The 14,784-nt window shown below is 42.1% G+C and overlaps 1 protein-coding gene across 4 annotated transcripts in view; it reads left to right on the forward strand.

Moving 5' to 3' along the window:
- DPYS (dihydropyrimidinase) overlaps nt 1-14,784 on the forward strand; it is a 106,457-nt gene that overhangs the window by 7,367 nt on the left and 84,306 nt on the right. For all 4 annotated transcript variants that reach the window (XM_029222511.1, XM_029222510.1, XM_029222512.1 and 1 more), the window contains exons 2-4: nt 6,967-7,125; nt 12,134-12,313; nt 13,574-13,763. In XM_029222511.1, the coding sequence (XP_029078344.1) occupies nt 6,967-7,125; nt 12,134-12,313; nt 13,574-13,763 (529 nt within the window). The remainder of the gene's footprint in view (nt 1-6,966; nt 7,126-12,133; nt 12,314-13,573; nt 13,764-14,784) is intronic.

Genomic DNA, 14,784 nt, shown 5'->3' on the forward strand with positions numbered 1-14,784 from the left:
ATGAGGGTGGCACAGGGCAACGGAGGTGCAGATGCAGGAAGTATGGAGACTCATGGAGTGTGTAGGGGAGGGGATAGGTTGCTGATGGATTGGATTTGGGGATGTAGGGAAGGGAACAGGTAGACGTCAAGGGTGCCTCTTGAGTCTGTGGTTTGCACAGTGGGATGGGTGACGGTGTGATTAACGTTTCACATTTGGGGAGGCAAGGAGTGTGGAGAGGCACTGTGGAGGACATCTTTACAAAGCTGGATATGCTTCTAGAGTTGGAACGTAAACTGGGATCATGAAGTTTGTTTTCATAAGTCTTAGTGACTATGAGGAATCTGAAAATTCAGCCACGTGTTTTTCTTCCTAAGGCTCAAATGTACTGCTGGGTTTCTTTTTGTTTTATTTGGGTCGAGCAGGTCCTCTGATAAATTTTAGTGAAACAAAGTTACTTGTTCTAGGATGAGCTTAGAAATGAAAATTCAGTGACACCATAAAAGGAAAGAAAATCTTTGGGATGCTTTCAATAATGATTTACAACCTAATACAGTCTTAAGTAAAATCTTGTGTTCTGTCATATTATGACCCCACTTTTGGTTAAGAGTTTATCCCAATTTATGTTCTATCACGTTTCCACCTAAGACAGCACATGCTCTTTTTCCCTCAAGAGAAGGTTTTAGACAGATTGGAAGATTTTCAAGGGAGAACAGCCAAAGTAATTAGGAGCCGAAAGAACTGATTTATGAGCCAAGATTAGAAAAGGCAAACGCATTTTGTTTGGCTGACTGACAAATAAAGGAGAAGTCAATCAGCAATAAATACAAAGGAAACAATTAGGCTTTGTATAAGAATATGAAAGAAATTTTCACCCTTTACTGGTTCCCCCTCCCGTAAACTCTCTTCATTCTTCAGACGTTGACCCTGGTGAACATTTTGTGAAGTGAACCTAGAAGCATCTGATGTTAAAAGCAATTCAATGAATACTGAAAATATCCAAGGTGGGCTAGGAATGAGATGTTCAGATGAGTTGGTTTGCTGGATAAAGTTAATTATCCCATGGCTAACAAGTGTGTGAAGGCCAAGAAGCACTAACATGGGCCTTTCCTTGTCATAACTCTTTTAGGGGCGCATTATTCCAACGGCAGTTGTCGCAGTGATGAACATCACGTGAGCTTAATAAAGTTGCGTCTCATTTGTGAATTTACAATTTATAATTTGATGGGACTTGTTTTGTCTTGGTAGGGCTTTGTGTTTCCTAAATGCTTGGTTCATTTTACCAGCCTACGCCTTTCTCCAAGTAATGATTCACTGATGACCCGGGGCGACAGGCTGGAAGTCAGATCACGCTAAATGGAAGATGGATAAGGGGGAATGGCCTGCCTAGGGCTGAGGCCCAGAGTAGGCTGAATGTAAGAGCTCCTGCTCAGAGCTGTGTCCTCCTCCATGTTCCCAGTGAGAATTCACCAGCTGCGTGACCCTGGAGAGTCATTTGACCTCTCTGAGCCTCAGTATCCTCAACTGTAAAATAAGAAAAGCAATTTCTACCTCTCAGGACCATAGCAAGGCTTCATTCAATGAGCTAATGTGTGTAAGATGCTTAACCCAGGACTGGGCATTTGAACAAGCTCTTCTTTCAAGAGGCAGATACTTCCCGGGAGGGGCAGGTCTCCTTCACAAACCTCCTGGTGCCCCCTCTAATTGGGATTACAGAACTGCAGCTCTGGCACGTGGCTCCCTGGATCCAGTGGAAAGAAGGGAACATTTCAGACCTTGAAATAATAGTCAGGGGTTTGAGATAACTTTGGGCAGCCAAGGGACCCTGGGTAACCAGAGAGAACCGAAGAGGCAGGAGGAAGAAAGAGGTTCAAAGGAGGCTGGGGTGCTGACAGTGCCCGACCACTGTTTGCCAGGTCCCAGGGTAGCAGCCAGGATCCCTGCGGCAGGTGGATGGATAAAGCCCCAGGGGTTTGGAAAAAGACAGGTTCCGTTATCAATCCACTGCCTAGGATTGGCCCAGACTATCCTGTCCCAGGCACTATAGTTTTTCTAGATCTGTTCCCGTTTTGAGGGTGAGAAGAAGGAGGAAATTAGGGAGGAGAAACAGAACGAGAAGAAACCAAAGAAGACAAGTGGCTGCTCCTTTTCTGTTCATTAGGGAGATAGAGCATCTGGGATAAATCCTTATTTATGGGCTTTTAAATGATAGCCCCAGGAATTTCAATTTGCTGTAGTTAAAAAAAAAAAAAGTGGCCATTTGACCATCACATCTTCAGTCTCATAAGAGGCCCATCGCAGTTGAGCTACTTAATTTATATGGCATATACATGCATACCTGGGTTTGTATCACATATATGTAAAATCTTTATTTTTTCTTCTTTGGAAAGTTAGGCTTTGTTATAGAAAATGTAGCAACTATTGAAGAGAAAATGTAACTAGAGGAAAATTAAAAGGATCTGTAGTCACTCCACCCAGAAACAGCCAGTGGCTCAGACCTGTTTTGTTTTCTTGCTAAGGGTTGGTATGGTCTGGAGCATGTCGCCGTGGCTTCTCTCTCTCTGGTTATTTCCCCTGACCTTGGGACCCCTCTGGCGTCCTCTGCAAGGTGACTGACACGTCCTTGTTCTGCGTTTGAGTGCTCTTCAGCATCAGGGCTGCGTTCCTCTGTCTGTAAACACACAGAGTGGACATGTGCCCGAGCACCTCACGTTCAGGCTGCTCTCCACAGAATTCATGCTCCCTCCAAAGACCAGATCGGCTGCCCTCCTCTGGCCCCTCATCTGCCACCTCTCAGTCACTCCAGTCAAAATCAGCTCCTGGACTCCCATCACCCCTGCAGACAGACAGCCACTGCCTTGCCTTCTTCTGGGAACCATTGCTTCACACATCCCAGTCATCTGTTTTTAAAGAACAGTTGGTTTACGGTAGTACATTGGTTTCAGGTGTACAGCACAGTGAGTCAGTGTTTTTGCAGATTATACTCCATCATAGGCTATTACAAGATAATGGGTATAATTCCCTGGGCTGTACAGTGTATCCTTGTTGCTTATCTGTTCTGTACATAGTTGTTTGTATCTCTTAATCCCATACTTCTAATTTGTCCCTCCCCATCTTCCTTCTCTCCTTTGATAACCACAGGTTTGTGTTCGCTACCTGTGAGTCTGTTTCTCTTTTGCGTGTACATTCTGCCCTTTACCACTTTTCTGCTGATGCTTCCTCACGGACCCTTTTCTCAGAGTTTCCCCCCTGCTGTCAACTGTTACTGAAAGCACTGGCTCTGGAGCCCAATGACCTGGGTCCAGTCTTGCCTTTGTTATTCTCTAGCTGTGAGATGTGGGGAGTTATTTCACGGTGCTGTCCTCAGTTTCCTCAGCTCTAAAAAGGAGTTAACAGTACGACCTGCTGCAGAGCTCATGAGATGGTGAAAGCACTTAGAACATCAGAATAGTTCCTGGCACATAATAAGCACTCACTACAAGTTAGATATTATTATCCTTATTGGCAACTGCACATTTATGTCCTAATGCTAATTCAAATCCCAGCTTCCTCTGAATTCCCAGCAGTCATTTCCTCTTCTAGGGAGCTTAGCAATTTTAACTTCCCTTTAGCAATTCCTGTACCACATTTTCTGTGGAAGTGTACTTGCTACCTATTATTACCATCTGATTATTTTATTATAGTTGTTTGTGCCTGTTTCTGTCTCCCCCTCTAGACGGTCTGACTATTTGTGTGTCACATGGTGGAGTGACCAGGTGAACCACTGGGGGGTCCAGTTCCTTCCGTTTAGTCCCTTAGTCCTTGCTCTGTACAAGATCAAGAAATGGGCAGATCAAGAAATGGGCAGTGTCAAAACACAAGAAACTGGTGATGTTGGTTGCTTCCTGGAAGTCAGAATTGGAGGGAAGACTGTTCATTGCATTGTGTGTAACAGCCCACTCACTCCCTGTAATGGCTTACTTGGGTAGACAGTTTTTTGGTAATAATTTTATTAAGATGTAATTGATATACAATACCAGTTAGCCATTTAGAGTGTACAGTTTAATGTTCTTTCGTATGTTCACAGAGCTGTGCAACCATCACCACAATCAATTTTGGAACATTTTTATCTCCCCAGAAAGAAGCCCATACCCTTTAGATAGCACCCCAACTTTCCCCAAGCCCCCTGGCTCCAGGCAACCACTATTCTACTTACTGTCTCTATGGATTTATCTCTTCTGGACATTTCATATAAATGGAATCATATGATATGTGATCTTTTGTGACTGGATTCTTTCACTTAGCATCATGTTTTCAAGGTTCATCCAAGTTGTAGCAAGTGCATCAGAACCTCATTCCTTTTTATGGCCAAATAATACTCCATTGTATGAATATACCACATTTTGTTTATCCATTCATCAGTAGATGGGCATTTGGGTTGTTTCCACTTTTTGATTATTGTGGATAATGCTGCTCTGAATATTTGTGTACAAGTTTTTGTGTGGACACGTTTTCATTTCTTTTGGGTATATACTTAGGAGTGGAATTGATGGGTCATATGGTAACTCTATGAGGAACTGCCAAACTATTTTCCACAGTGGCTGCATCATTTTATTTATATTTCTCCCAGCACTGTATTTAGTTTCCCCACATCCTGCATGTGATAGACATTTAATATGGAAAGAATTGCTCTTTAAGCTTGATTTTCTAGTTCAGTAGACACTAAAAAAGTACTTTCTTCCAACACTTTAATTAACAGCACTTTCTATTAGAAAAATGCCCTTCAGCCTCAAGGGATATCTGTGAGAAGACATTTTAGAAGGAAGAAAGTGAGAAGGTTAATCTGCATTCAAATAAAAATATAGAGCCTAAGGAATTTTTTCTGGAATTGTCACTATACCAATAGGGATTTCTTAAGAAATGCAAATATGTATTGTTTTGCCATGCATAAGGCAATTGTTATCTAAAGATAAGGTACAGGATCCTGTATAAATAGTGAGATTTTTGAGAGCAAAAAGAGTTGGAGTGGGACAAGTGACTTAAGGAAAAATAAAAATCCATTGAAGTAAGCAAGAACAGGGAGATAGAATGGAGCTAATGTAGCAGCTGGGACCTTGGGAGCACTCGGCATGTCTGGGGGGCTGTGAGTGGCGGGGAGGGTGACAGGGGTGCAGACCTGGGAGGGAAGCTGGTGGCACTCCCTTCTTTGTTGTAACATGACCATGTTTCTGGTGGTGGGATGAGTCAATGTATGAAAAGCGGGGAAGTGCCCAATTCTAAAGCAGTGGTGCAAAGGCTCATCACTCCTTGTGGGCTGAAGCTTATGAAGCACTTACCCTGAGTCAAACACGGTATTAAGCACTTTATATACGTCACCCCAATTTAATCCTCCCAACAACCCTATGGTTCAGGTACAATTACTGTCCTCACTTTACAGGTTAGGAATCAAAGGCACACAGAGGTTAAGAAATTCCTGTCTACACTTGCATGTTCATTGCAGGATTATTCACAATAGTCTAGATATAGATAAGTTAACGTGTCCATCTATGAATGAGTGGATAAAGGAAATATGGTGTATGTCTACACTGGAATATTATCCAGAAAGAGGGAAGTCCTGCCATTTGTGACAAAGTGGATGGACCTTGAGGACATTGTGCTAAGTGAAATAAGTCAGACAGAGAAACACAGATATTATATGATCTCACTTATATGTGGAATCTAAAAAAGCCAGACTCAGAGAAACCAAGAGTAGAACGGTGGTTGCCAGGGGCTGGGGACGGGGCGCATGGGGGGAATGGGGAGCTGTTGATCAAAGGACACAGCCTTGCAGTTATAAGATGAATAAGTTCTGGGGATCAGATGTGCAGAATGTACAGAACAATACTGTACAAGGAAAGAAGGAAGGAACGAATTAAGGAAGGAAGGGAAGGAGGAAGGATGGAAGGAAGGAAGGAGGGAAGGAAGCGGTTAAGGAATTGCTCAGAGTACCATAGCTGACAAGTGCTGAATCTGAGCTGTGCCCTGGAACCAATAAGCCTCTTTGGTCGGTGCCCTTAACCAATGCACTAGTATATCCCTCCCTATGTTTTTTTTTTTTTTTTTCACCTACATTGTCTGAACACAGCAGTTAAAAACACATTTAACCATCTTTTAATCTTAGTTTAAATAAAATCAAAGTCAGTAATTAGTCAAAGACATGATTTAATAACTTAATAGTTTTTAATCCAGTTGTAATGTAACGTAGTGTAATATGCCAGGGAAATAGAAGCTTCGAGGCAGATTGTGCAAGGCCTTGTAGATCATGTTAAAAAGATCCAGTGCTATTCCAGAGGCAGTGAGAAGCATTCAGTTTTAAGTCTTGGAGTCAAGAGGTCACATCTGTGCTTCGGAATTTCCCGCTAATTGCAAAAAGGGGTTTGCGTTGGAGGAAGTAAGAGCAAAACTGGGGACGTAAAGATCAAGCTGAGGGGTGACATTAAGACCAGAGCATTGGAGATGGATTAGAGGGGACAGTTGAGAATTAAGGAAAGATTAAGGAGTCACCAGTTGGTTGTGGGGAATGAAGGTCAGGTGGGAATCACGTGAGTCTCCCAGGATTCTGTGTGGAACACAGTGTAGTTAGAGATACAGTTCACCAAGATTGATTCTAATGAAGTGGATTGTACAATGATGTTTTCTTGAGAAGAAAAATGTTTGAATCGTCTCCGTTTTTCCATTTTGGTTTTACTTTACAGCCTTCGCTATTTTCTTTGGTCAGAGCCGTTTTCATTTCATCAGACTTGTCATTCTTTTTGCAGAAGCAATTCCAGCTCTTTTAATACTTCAAACTTTAATTTATGGAACATCTATTCATGTCTTTCTAGATCTTTTAAACAGGCAGCATCTTTGTGCAATTTCCTGGACCCATCAAGTTTGCCCAAGTGCTTGCAAATGCATGTTGTTCAAGGGGATAAATGACTCAGCTAGAAAACTGATGGCTAACCTGTTGAAACTCTTTTGTGATTCCAGGCTGCCCTGGCAGGAGGCACCACCATGATCATTGATTTTGCCATTCCTCACAAAGGCCACTCCCTCATCGAGGCCTTCGAGACCTGGCGAAGCTGGGCTGATCCCAAAGTCTGCTGTGACTACAGCCTTCATGTGGCAGTGACATGGTGGAGCGAGCAGGTGAACCACTGGGGGGTCCAGTTTCTTCCGTTTAGTCCTTTAGTCCTTGTTCTGTGCAAAGGTCAAGGAACAGGCAATGTCAAAACGTAAGAAACTGTGATGTTGGTGGCTTCCTGGAACTCAGAGTTGGAGGGAAGACTTTTCACTGCATACTGTTTTGTACCGTTTGAATTTTGAGTCATGTGAGGTATTATCAACTTAGAAAACTAAAAAAAAATTTAAGGTGTATGAAAGTGGTAGGGTAAATCCCTTATACTCATTCACAAAAGACTTTCCTAATATTTAATTCATGAACTGTAAATACTTTAAATGTAATTTTTTTAAGTACTGGACTTCTCAACTTAACAATACAGGACACTTTTAAGCAGTGTTTTCCCGCAGATCGAAACTTTACTTACAAATGTTTTTAATATCTGGGAAAAAACCAAGGAAGGGACAGACTGGGAATGTGTTCAAGGCCTTCTCCTAGATGTGCACTGACCTGGTGCTCTGCTAACATCAACACCTGGTCAAAGCATTTCAAAACAGAGCTTACACAACCTTCCGTATCTGCTAATGATTTAGGTCATGGCAGAAATGATAACATGATTCAGACAGAAAAGACAGTTTTGAGAGATGTTAAAATATGTTTATTTTTTTTCCCGTGAAAACATGTATGTGTACTTTGGAAGGAACTTTGACTTGTGGTTTAAATCAATAACATGTTTTTCCACATTGAACTTAATTCAGAACTCGTTTTGCCAGAAAGGGCTCATGGGATGACTTTATTTGAAGTTACCATGTAACTTATGTCCCTCCTTCCTCCCAAAATTTGGACTGTAGACACCAAGTTAATATAAAACAAGTAATCAGTCTTTAACAGATAGTTCAGCAAACGTAATAGCAAGGTTTATAGTCCAGAGAAAAAGTTAATTTTTCCCCAGAAACGCCATTCTAAATGAGGCATCTGATCTCTTTCGTGCTTTTAGGGTCTTCCTACCTTCCTACCTTCCTTCTTCCCTCCCTCCCTCCCTCCCGTCCTTCCTCTCTATCTCCCTTCCTCCTTTCCCTTCTCCCTTCCTCCTTTCCTCCCTCTCTTGTTTTATAAGATAGAGCAAAGGTGAAGATGTTTGCCCTTACCAGTGTTCCTCACACTTTAATATGCAAATGATTACCTGGTGAATATTGTTAAAACACAGATTATGTTCAGTAAGTGTATTAGTTTGCTAGGGCTACTGCAACAAAGAACTACAAACTGGGTGGCTGAAACAACAGAAGTGTACTGTCTCACTTTTAGTTCCGGAGGCTAAAAGTCTGAGATCAAGGTGTTGGCAGTGTTGATTCCTTCTGAGGGCTGTAAGGAAGAATCTCTTTCATGCCTCTCACCAGCTTCTGGTGGTTTCCTGACAATCTCTGGTATTCTTTGATTTGAAGGAGCATCACCTGAATTTCTGCCATCATCTTTACATGATGTTCTCTCTGTGTGTGTGTGTGTGTGTGTGTGTGTGTGTCTGTGTCTAAATTTCCCCTTTTAACAAAGACACCAGTCTTATTGGATTATGGTCCACCCTGCTGACCTCATCTTAATTACATCTGCAATGCCCCTATTTCCAAATGTTGACCTGAAACAAATAGACTGCTGGGTATTTCTCCAGCAAAGATGGGTTTATTTGGGATCAGCAGAGAATTGCAGTTCAGGGTCTGCAAGCTTGGCGAGCCACGTGCAAGTCCCCGCAGGACAAGGGAAGGAGCAGGCTTTCCTCGAGGGGGAAAGGAAGCTGGGGGGGGCTGTAGTAAACAAAGAGTCTGTGACGTTTCATTGGCTGAGTCCTTGCCAAGAAAGGAGTCTTTTTTTTTTTTTTCCCTGTGTTGACATGCAGGTGTGAGAGCTCCCCCTTCTGGTCTCCCGACATCTGCTTAATTGAGGTTTCTATTAATTTTTTACACAAGCGAGGTCACATTTGGTACTGGGGGTTAGGACTTCAACATATGAATCTGGGGGGGACACAGTCAACCCATCGCAGTAGGTCTGGGGCAGGGCCTGAGATTCTGCATTTCTAACAAGCTCCCAGGTGATACTGATGGTGCGAGAGCAATACAGTATAGTGAGACTTACCCATGGATATGGATGTGCATGACAGGGATGTTTACCGAGGCCGCCTTCAGAAAGGCTCTTCTACTCAGGGAGTAATAGGTATTTCATCTGAGCAATGCAGATCATAACTCCCTTTGGGAACCCCATCGTGTGAATATTCCAACAACGTTTAAAGCAATTTTTTTCTGACTATAAAAATAATAGACTCATGGTAGAAAATATGAACTTATAAAGAAGCTTAAAAAAATGAGGCACACTATCGCAAGTCCTGCCCTTACTGTCGTCACTTAATGGATCTTGGAACCCATTCCATCATTTCAGTGACGCCGTTCTCAGCATTTTGGTGTTTGCCGTTTCTTTTCATGCATTTATTCATCCAACAAAAAGCTACTGAGTGGCCACTATGGACCAGGCACTATTCTAGGATATAGCAATGGACAAACTGTACAAAGGCCCTGCTCTTACGGGGTGGAAATTCTAGAGGAGGAGGCAGGCCATCAACAAGTAACTATATTATATGCCAGGTGATAAAGCGCCATGGAGGAAAGTAAGGAAAATTAGTAAAGGAGTAAATAGTGGTGGAAGTGAGTAACTTAACATGTGATATTGTCATTTTTAAAACTTTGCTGATTCAGTAGGGAAAAATTGCGTTGTTTTATTCTGTACTTCTTTTAAAATAAATTTATTTGTTTATTTATGGTTGCGTCGGGTCTTTGTTGCTACACGCGGGCTTTCTCTACTTCTGGTGAGCGGGGGCTACTCTTCATTGCTGTGTGTGGGCTTCTCATTGCAGTGGCTTCTCCTGTTGTGGAGCACAGACTCTAGGCACGTGGGCTTCGGTAGTTGTGGCTCGCAGGCTCAGTATTTGTGGCTCGTGGGCTCTAGAGCACAGGCTCACCAGTTGTGGCGCACGGGCTTAGTTGCTCCGTGGCATGTGGGATCTTCCCGGATCGAACCCATGTCCCCCGCATTGGCAGGTAGATTCCCAACCACTGTGCCACCAGGGAAGTCCCTATTTTATACTTTTTAATCAGTAGGAAAGTTAACATTTTTTCCATGTTTATTAGTCATTTGTATTTACTGTTTGAACTGTAACATTTTTTTACCTAGAATGTTAGGGTTTTTCTTATCAAGTAGAAACAGCAGTAACTCTTTTTAAATTTTTTATTAACTAAGAGCTATAATCCTATGTCTGTTATATATTTTTATGTTTTGTCGTATATTTTTGTTTTATATTTTATGTTATATATATGTATGTGTGTGTGTGTGTGTTTTTTTTAACATGTAGAAATTCAAGCAATTTTATTTGATCGTCTTCTGACTTTTCCTTTGAAGTTTTTAGTCTTTGTTGAAACTAGAATTGGACCTGCAAGGGCAATTACTAAGCTAGTTTTGATCTTAACTTGTCCCTTACTGTTGGTGTGACATTGCGATTTATAATAAGAAATGCATATCTGGTCTCCGTCCCCATTTCTGGCACAGAGCTCCTAAAACCCTTGGAATTTCCTAAGTGATGAGAGCAACAAAGGTGTCTTTTATTATGGTAAAGAGGTGATTTTTAGACCCCACCTAAAGATGGGGACTGATTGCCCCAGGAGCCAACTGTATTATTAGAGGGTTGAAAATTTCAGTCCCACCCAGCTGACCTGGAGGGGAGGGGAGAGGGGCTGGAGGCTGGATCAGTTGCCAGTGGCCAATGCTTTAATCAATCATGACTGTGTAATTGAGCCTCCGCCACAACCTAAAAGGATAGGATTTGGAGAGCTTCCAGGATGCTGACCGATTGGAGATTTGGGGAGAGTGGCGCTCTCAGAGAGGGCATTCAAGCCCCGTGTGCTTTCCCCATTCCTTGCCCTAGGACATACCTCTTCCATCCAGATGTTCATCTATATCCTTTATCGTATCCTTTTATCATAAGCTGGTGATCCAGTAAGTAAAATGTTTCTCTGAGTTCTGTGAACCGCTTTAGCAAATTAATTGAATCCAAGGAGGGGGTTGTGGAAAGCTCTCACTTATAGCCAGTTGGTCAGAAGTGCAGGTGACAACCTGGACACCCCATAGCACTGAACCCTTAACTTGTGGAACACAGTGCAGTCTACCTGTGGTGCAGGTAGATAGTGTGAAAATTGAGTTTAATTGTAGGATACCCCTCAGCTGGTGTCTGGAGAGCCACTTGGTGAGGGTGGGGAACCTCCCCACCTCCACACATTGGAATCGGTGATCAGAACCTTTTAGTTGGCAACCCAGAAGGCTCCTGAGGCTTCTGACAGGTCCAGAGTCACTCAACTCCCAGGAGCTGCCAGTGGCTCAGTCTGCATCTTCCACTACCTGCATCTCTGAACTCATCCTGCAGGTTTCAGATTTGACCCCAAACCCTTACTTCACATTAGCTCTGATTCCTTCTAGAGACACAATTGCCTCTCTTGCTGCCAGTGGCTTCGTTTTCATGTTCTAGAATAATTTCTTCTCATCAGGAGATAGATGCGGAGAATTTCGTAAAGTATAACAGTGAAGTATTTGGGGGAAATACTATTAACTCTTTCATGATTTAAAAGTATCGTAGGGACTTACTTCCCTGGTGGTCCAGTGGCTAAGACTCTGCACTCCCAATGCAGGGGGCCTGGGTTCGATCCCTGGTCAGGGAACTAGATCCCACATGCCGCAGCTAAAGATCCCGCCTGCCACAACTAAGACCCAGAGCAGCCAAAATAAATACATAATTTTTAAAAATAAAAGTATCGTAACAACAGCCGTTCATCAGATGAAATGAGGTCTAACCTAGGGGAAAGATCAAGACCTTCATTACATTTTTCTGGAGTCCAACTGATGTCCTTATTTTACTTCACTTTCTTATGAATGCAAGAATTTGGAGAATGCTGATATTATCTTTAAATTAAAGAGTAACATTCTGCTGTGGGTTTTGTGCCCTTTTAGGTTAAAGAAGAAATGAAAATCCTTACCCAAGATAAAGGTGTGAACTCCTTCAAGATGTTTATGGCCTATAAAGATCTGTACATGCTGAGAGATGTGGAGCTGTACAAGGTCTTCTCTTGGTGCAAGGAAATTGGAGCAATTGCTGAAGTTCATGCAGAAAATGGAGACCTAATTGCAGAGGTAAGTAACTGCCTTCCAGAGCTTCCACAGAAATGAAAATGGCCATAACTTAAGGTGAGGACGACTGGCCCCATGTAGGTAAATTCATTTAATGGATTGGAAGAAAGGAAATTCAGAAACTAATTTTATGTGGCTTGGAAACGCTTGACTTGAATTACTTGCTGTCCGGCTCCGAGTTTTTTGCAGGTGGTATATGTATTGGAATGAGGAGTTCCCTTTTTTGAGATCAGTTATTAGATCTCAGACAAGGTTTATTCTAAAAACACAAATATTTTTCTTTGTGTCCCCAGCATTTTTTTTTTTTTTAGGTAGCTCAAGCTGCTGGTTCAAAATGCCAAAGTGTGGACATCGGTGAAATCTGATGACTAAAGCAGTGCATTAGGTAGCTGTTTAAAGCCCCATTCTTTTCAGAAACTGGGTATTAAAATGTGCTGTGGAGGAATCTAGATGATATTTCTCATGTTAATTCCGTTATTAATGCCCAGAGGGTACACCATCTGCAAGATTTAAAGAGCTGTCTCTTACCCTTTATATTAGCTGATCTTTCTGTCTCCCTGGGCTCAGTTCCCATTAAAGTCAGTGAGATGGAGGCCCCGTGGCCAGGATGGGGGGTGGGCGGTGGGCAGGGGGGTTGATAAGAGGAAAACGTGAGCTGGAAGCTCAAACACACCAGGTTTAAACTGGACTCTTCCGCGTCCTAGCTGTGTGACACCAGGCGAGTCATTTTGACACTCTGAGTCTTGACTTCTGGACTGTTTTGTAAGGAAGGAATAACCCTTTTGGAGAGAGGAAATACTGGTCTAATATCAGTCCGTGGATCGGGGAAGAAGGCAATGAAGAGAATGAATCAGTAAAACATAGAACTAACTACATAATCGCATGAGTCGCTTCATCAAGGATATAATATGGGGGACTAGAATACTTTGTTTTATTATATTTTGTTCTGAACCAATAAAAAGTCTTAAATATGGACACTACTTTTCAAAGACTGTGATTAGAACAGACCTCATATCTTTGTCACCTTTTCAATCAAAATAATTTGATTGTGAAATATGTATATGAAAAATTAACATATGCTTTGAGAGTAGTAGATTATTTTTACCCAAAACACACACTGTCTCCGCACACATTGACACACACCTATACCTAATAGATCTAAAATAAAAGCCTGGCAGTGCATTCGTTTCACAACAAAATTGTAGGAGTTGTCGTTAGTAAACCTTTCTCACCGGTGTGTATGTTCCTGCTGCCTTTTTTTAGGGAGCAAAGAAGATGTTGGCTTTGGGGATAACGGGTCCTGAGGGCCATGAGCTGGGCCGCCCAGAAGCGGTGGAGGCAGAAGCCACGCTGAGAGCCATCACCATAGCCGGCGCCGTGAACTGCCCTCTGTGTGTCGTGCACGTGATGAGCAAGTCCGCAGCAAGGGTGATAGCAGATGCCAGGAGGAATGGTAATTCCTGAACTGTAGCCTCGCTTACAACTAGTACTGTTAGCTAAAGTGTAAGGTAAAATAACGCCAACCCCTGCTTTTGCTTATCAGAAAGTTGCCCATGAATTCCCACAACTTTTCTTTTTTATTTTGAATTTTATTTTTTTATACAGAAGGTTCCTATTATGTTTTATACATGTTGGTGTATATATGTCAATCCCAATCCCAACGTTTCTTCCTCCCTTTTTATTAGCATCCTTTCTGTGTTCTCGCAGCCTTACACGTCTGTCTGTTTCTGCCCTCTTCAGCCGCAAGCCCCGCCCTTCACATCACTAACTGCCAACTCTCCAGTGAACTTTACAGAAGCTTCCCTGGCTCTTAGGCATCTCCACTAGCCCTTCCAGTACCTGAATCAGGGTCAGGCAGGGCACACAGTAGGTGCTCCACAAATTTCTTTTGAATCGAATTGATTCATCTCACAGCAACTTGATTGTTGGCGCGATTGAAGCAATTATCCAAATAGTGTTTTTATGACAATTATTTTAAGATTTTTAAAGCAAAGCTATGTTTACTCCAAAATGCTTAATTGCCTCACTTCGATAGTGTAATTTTATGTGTAAACAGTCATCTTAAAAGAAGGAGAAAATCTCCTATTTTTGATAAGAATTGAACATGGAAATAATTTTATTCATTGGCCTGTACTGGGAAAGGAAGAATGAAAAACAAATAAGGTGTGTTTTATTCAGTAGTTTAGACCCTCCTGGGATGTGGTAGTCGTTTCTATCTCTCACTTTTAGGAACCCGGATAATCAGAAATAGTTGTGTAAATCATCCTGGCTGTTTGTTTTTTTAACCTGAAACTGGCTGCATTTTTATAACATCGATCTTAAAAACTATGAAAATAGATTTGGCATGTCTATAATTGACACTAAAATAATTTTTTTCAAAATTGCTTCTTGTTGCTTGAGTTTCAATAAGGATTTTGTGCAAGCTAAATGCATTTTTAAATGTAATATATCAGTATCGTGTATTGAGTCACCTC

Source organism: Monodon monoceros, unplaced genomic scaffold (genome assembly GCF_005190385.1).
Source record: "Monodon monoceros isolate NGI ecotype Baffin Bay Population unplaced genomic scaffold, NGI_Narwhal_1 Super_Scaffold_14, whole genome shotgun sequence".
Taxonomy (NCBI): domain Eukaryota; kingdom Metazoa; phylum Chordata; class Mammalia; order Artiodactyla; family Monodontidae; genus Monodon; species Monodon monoceros.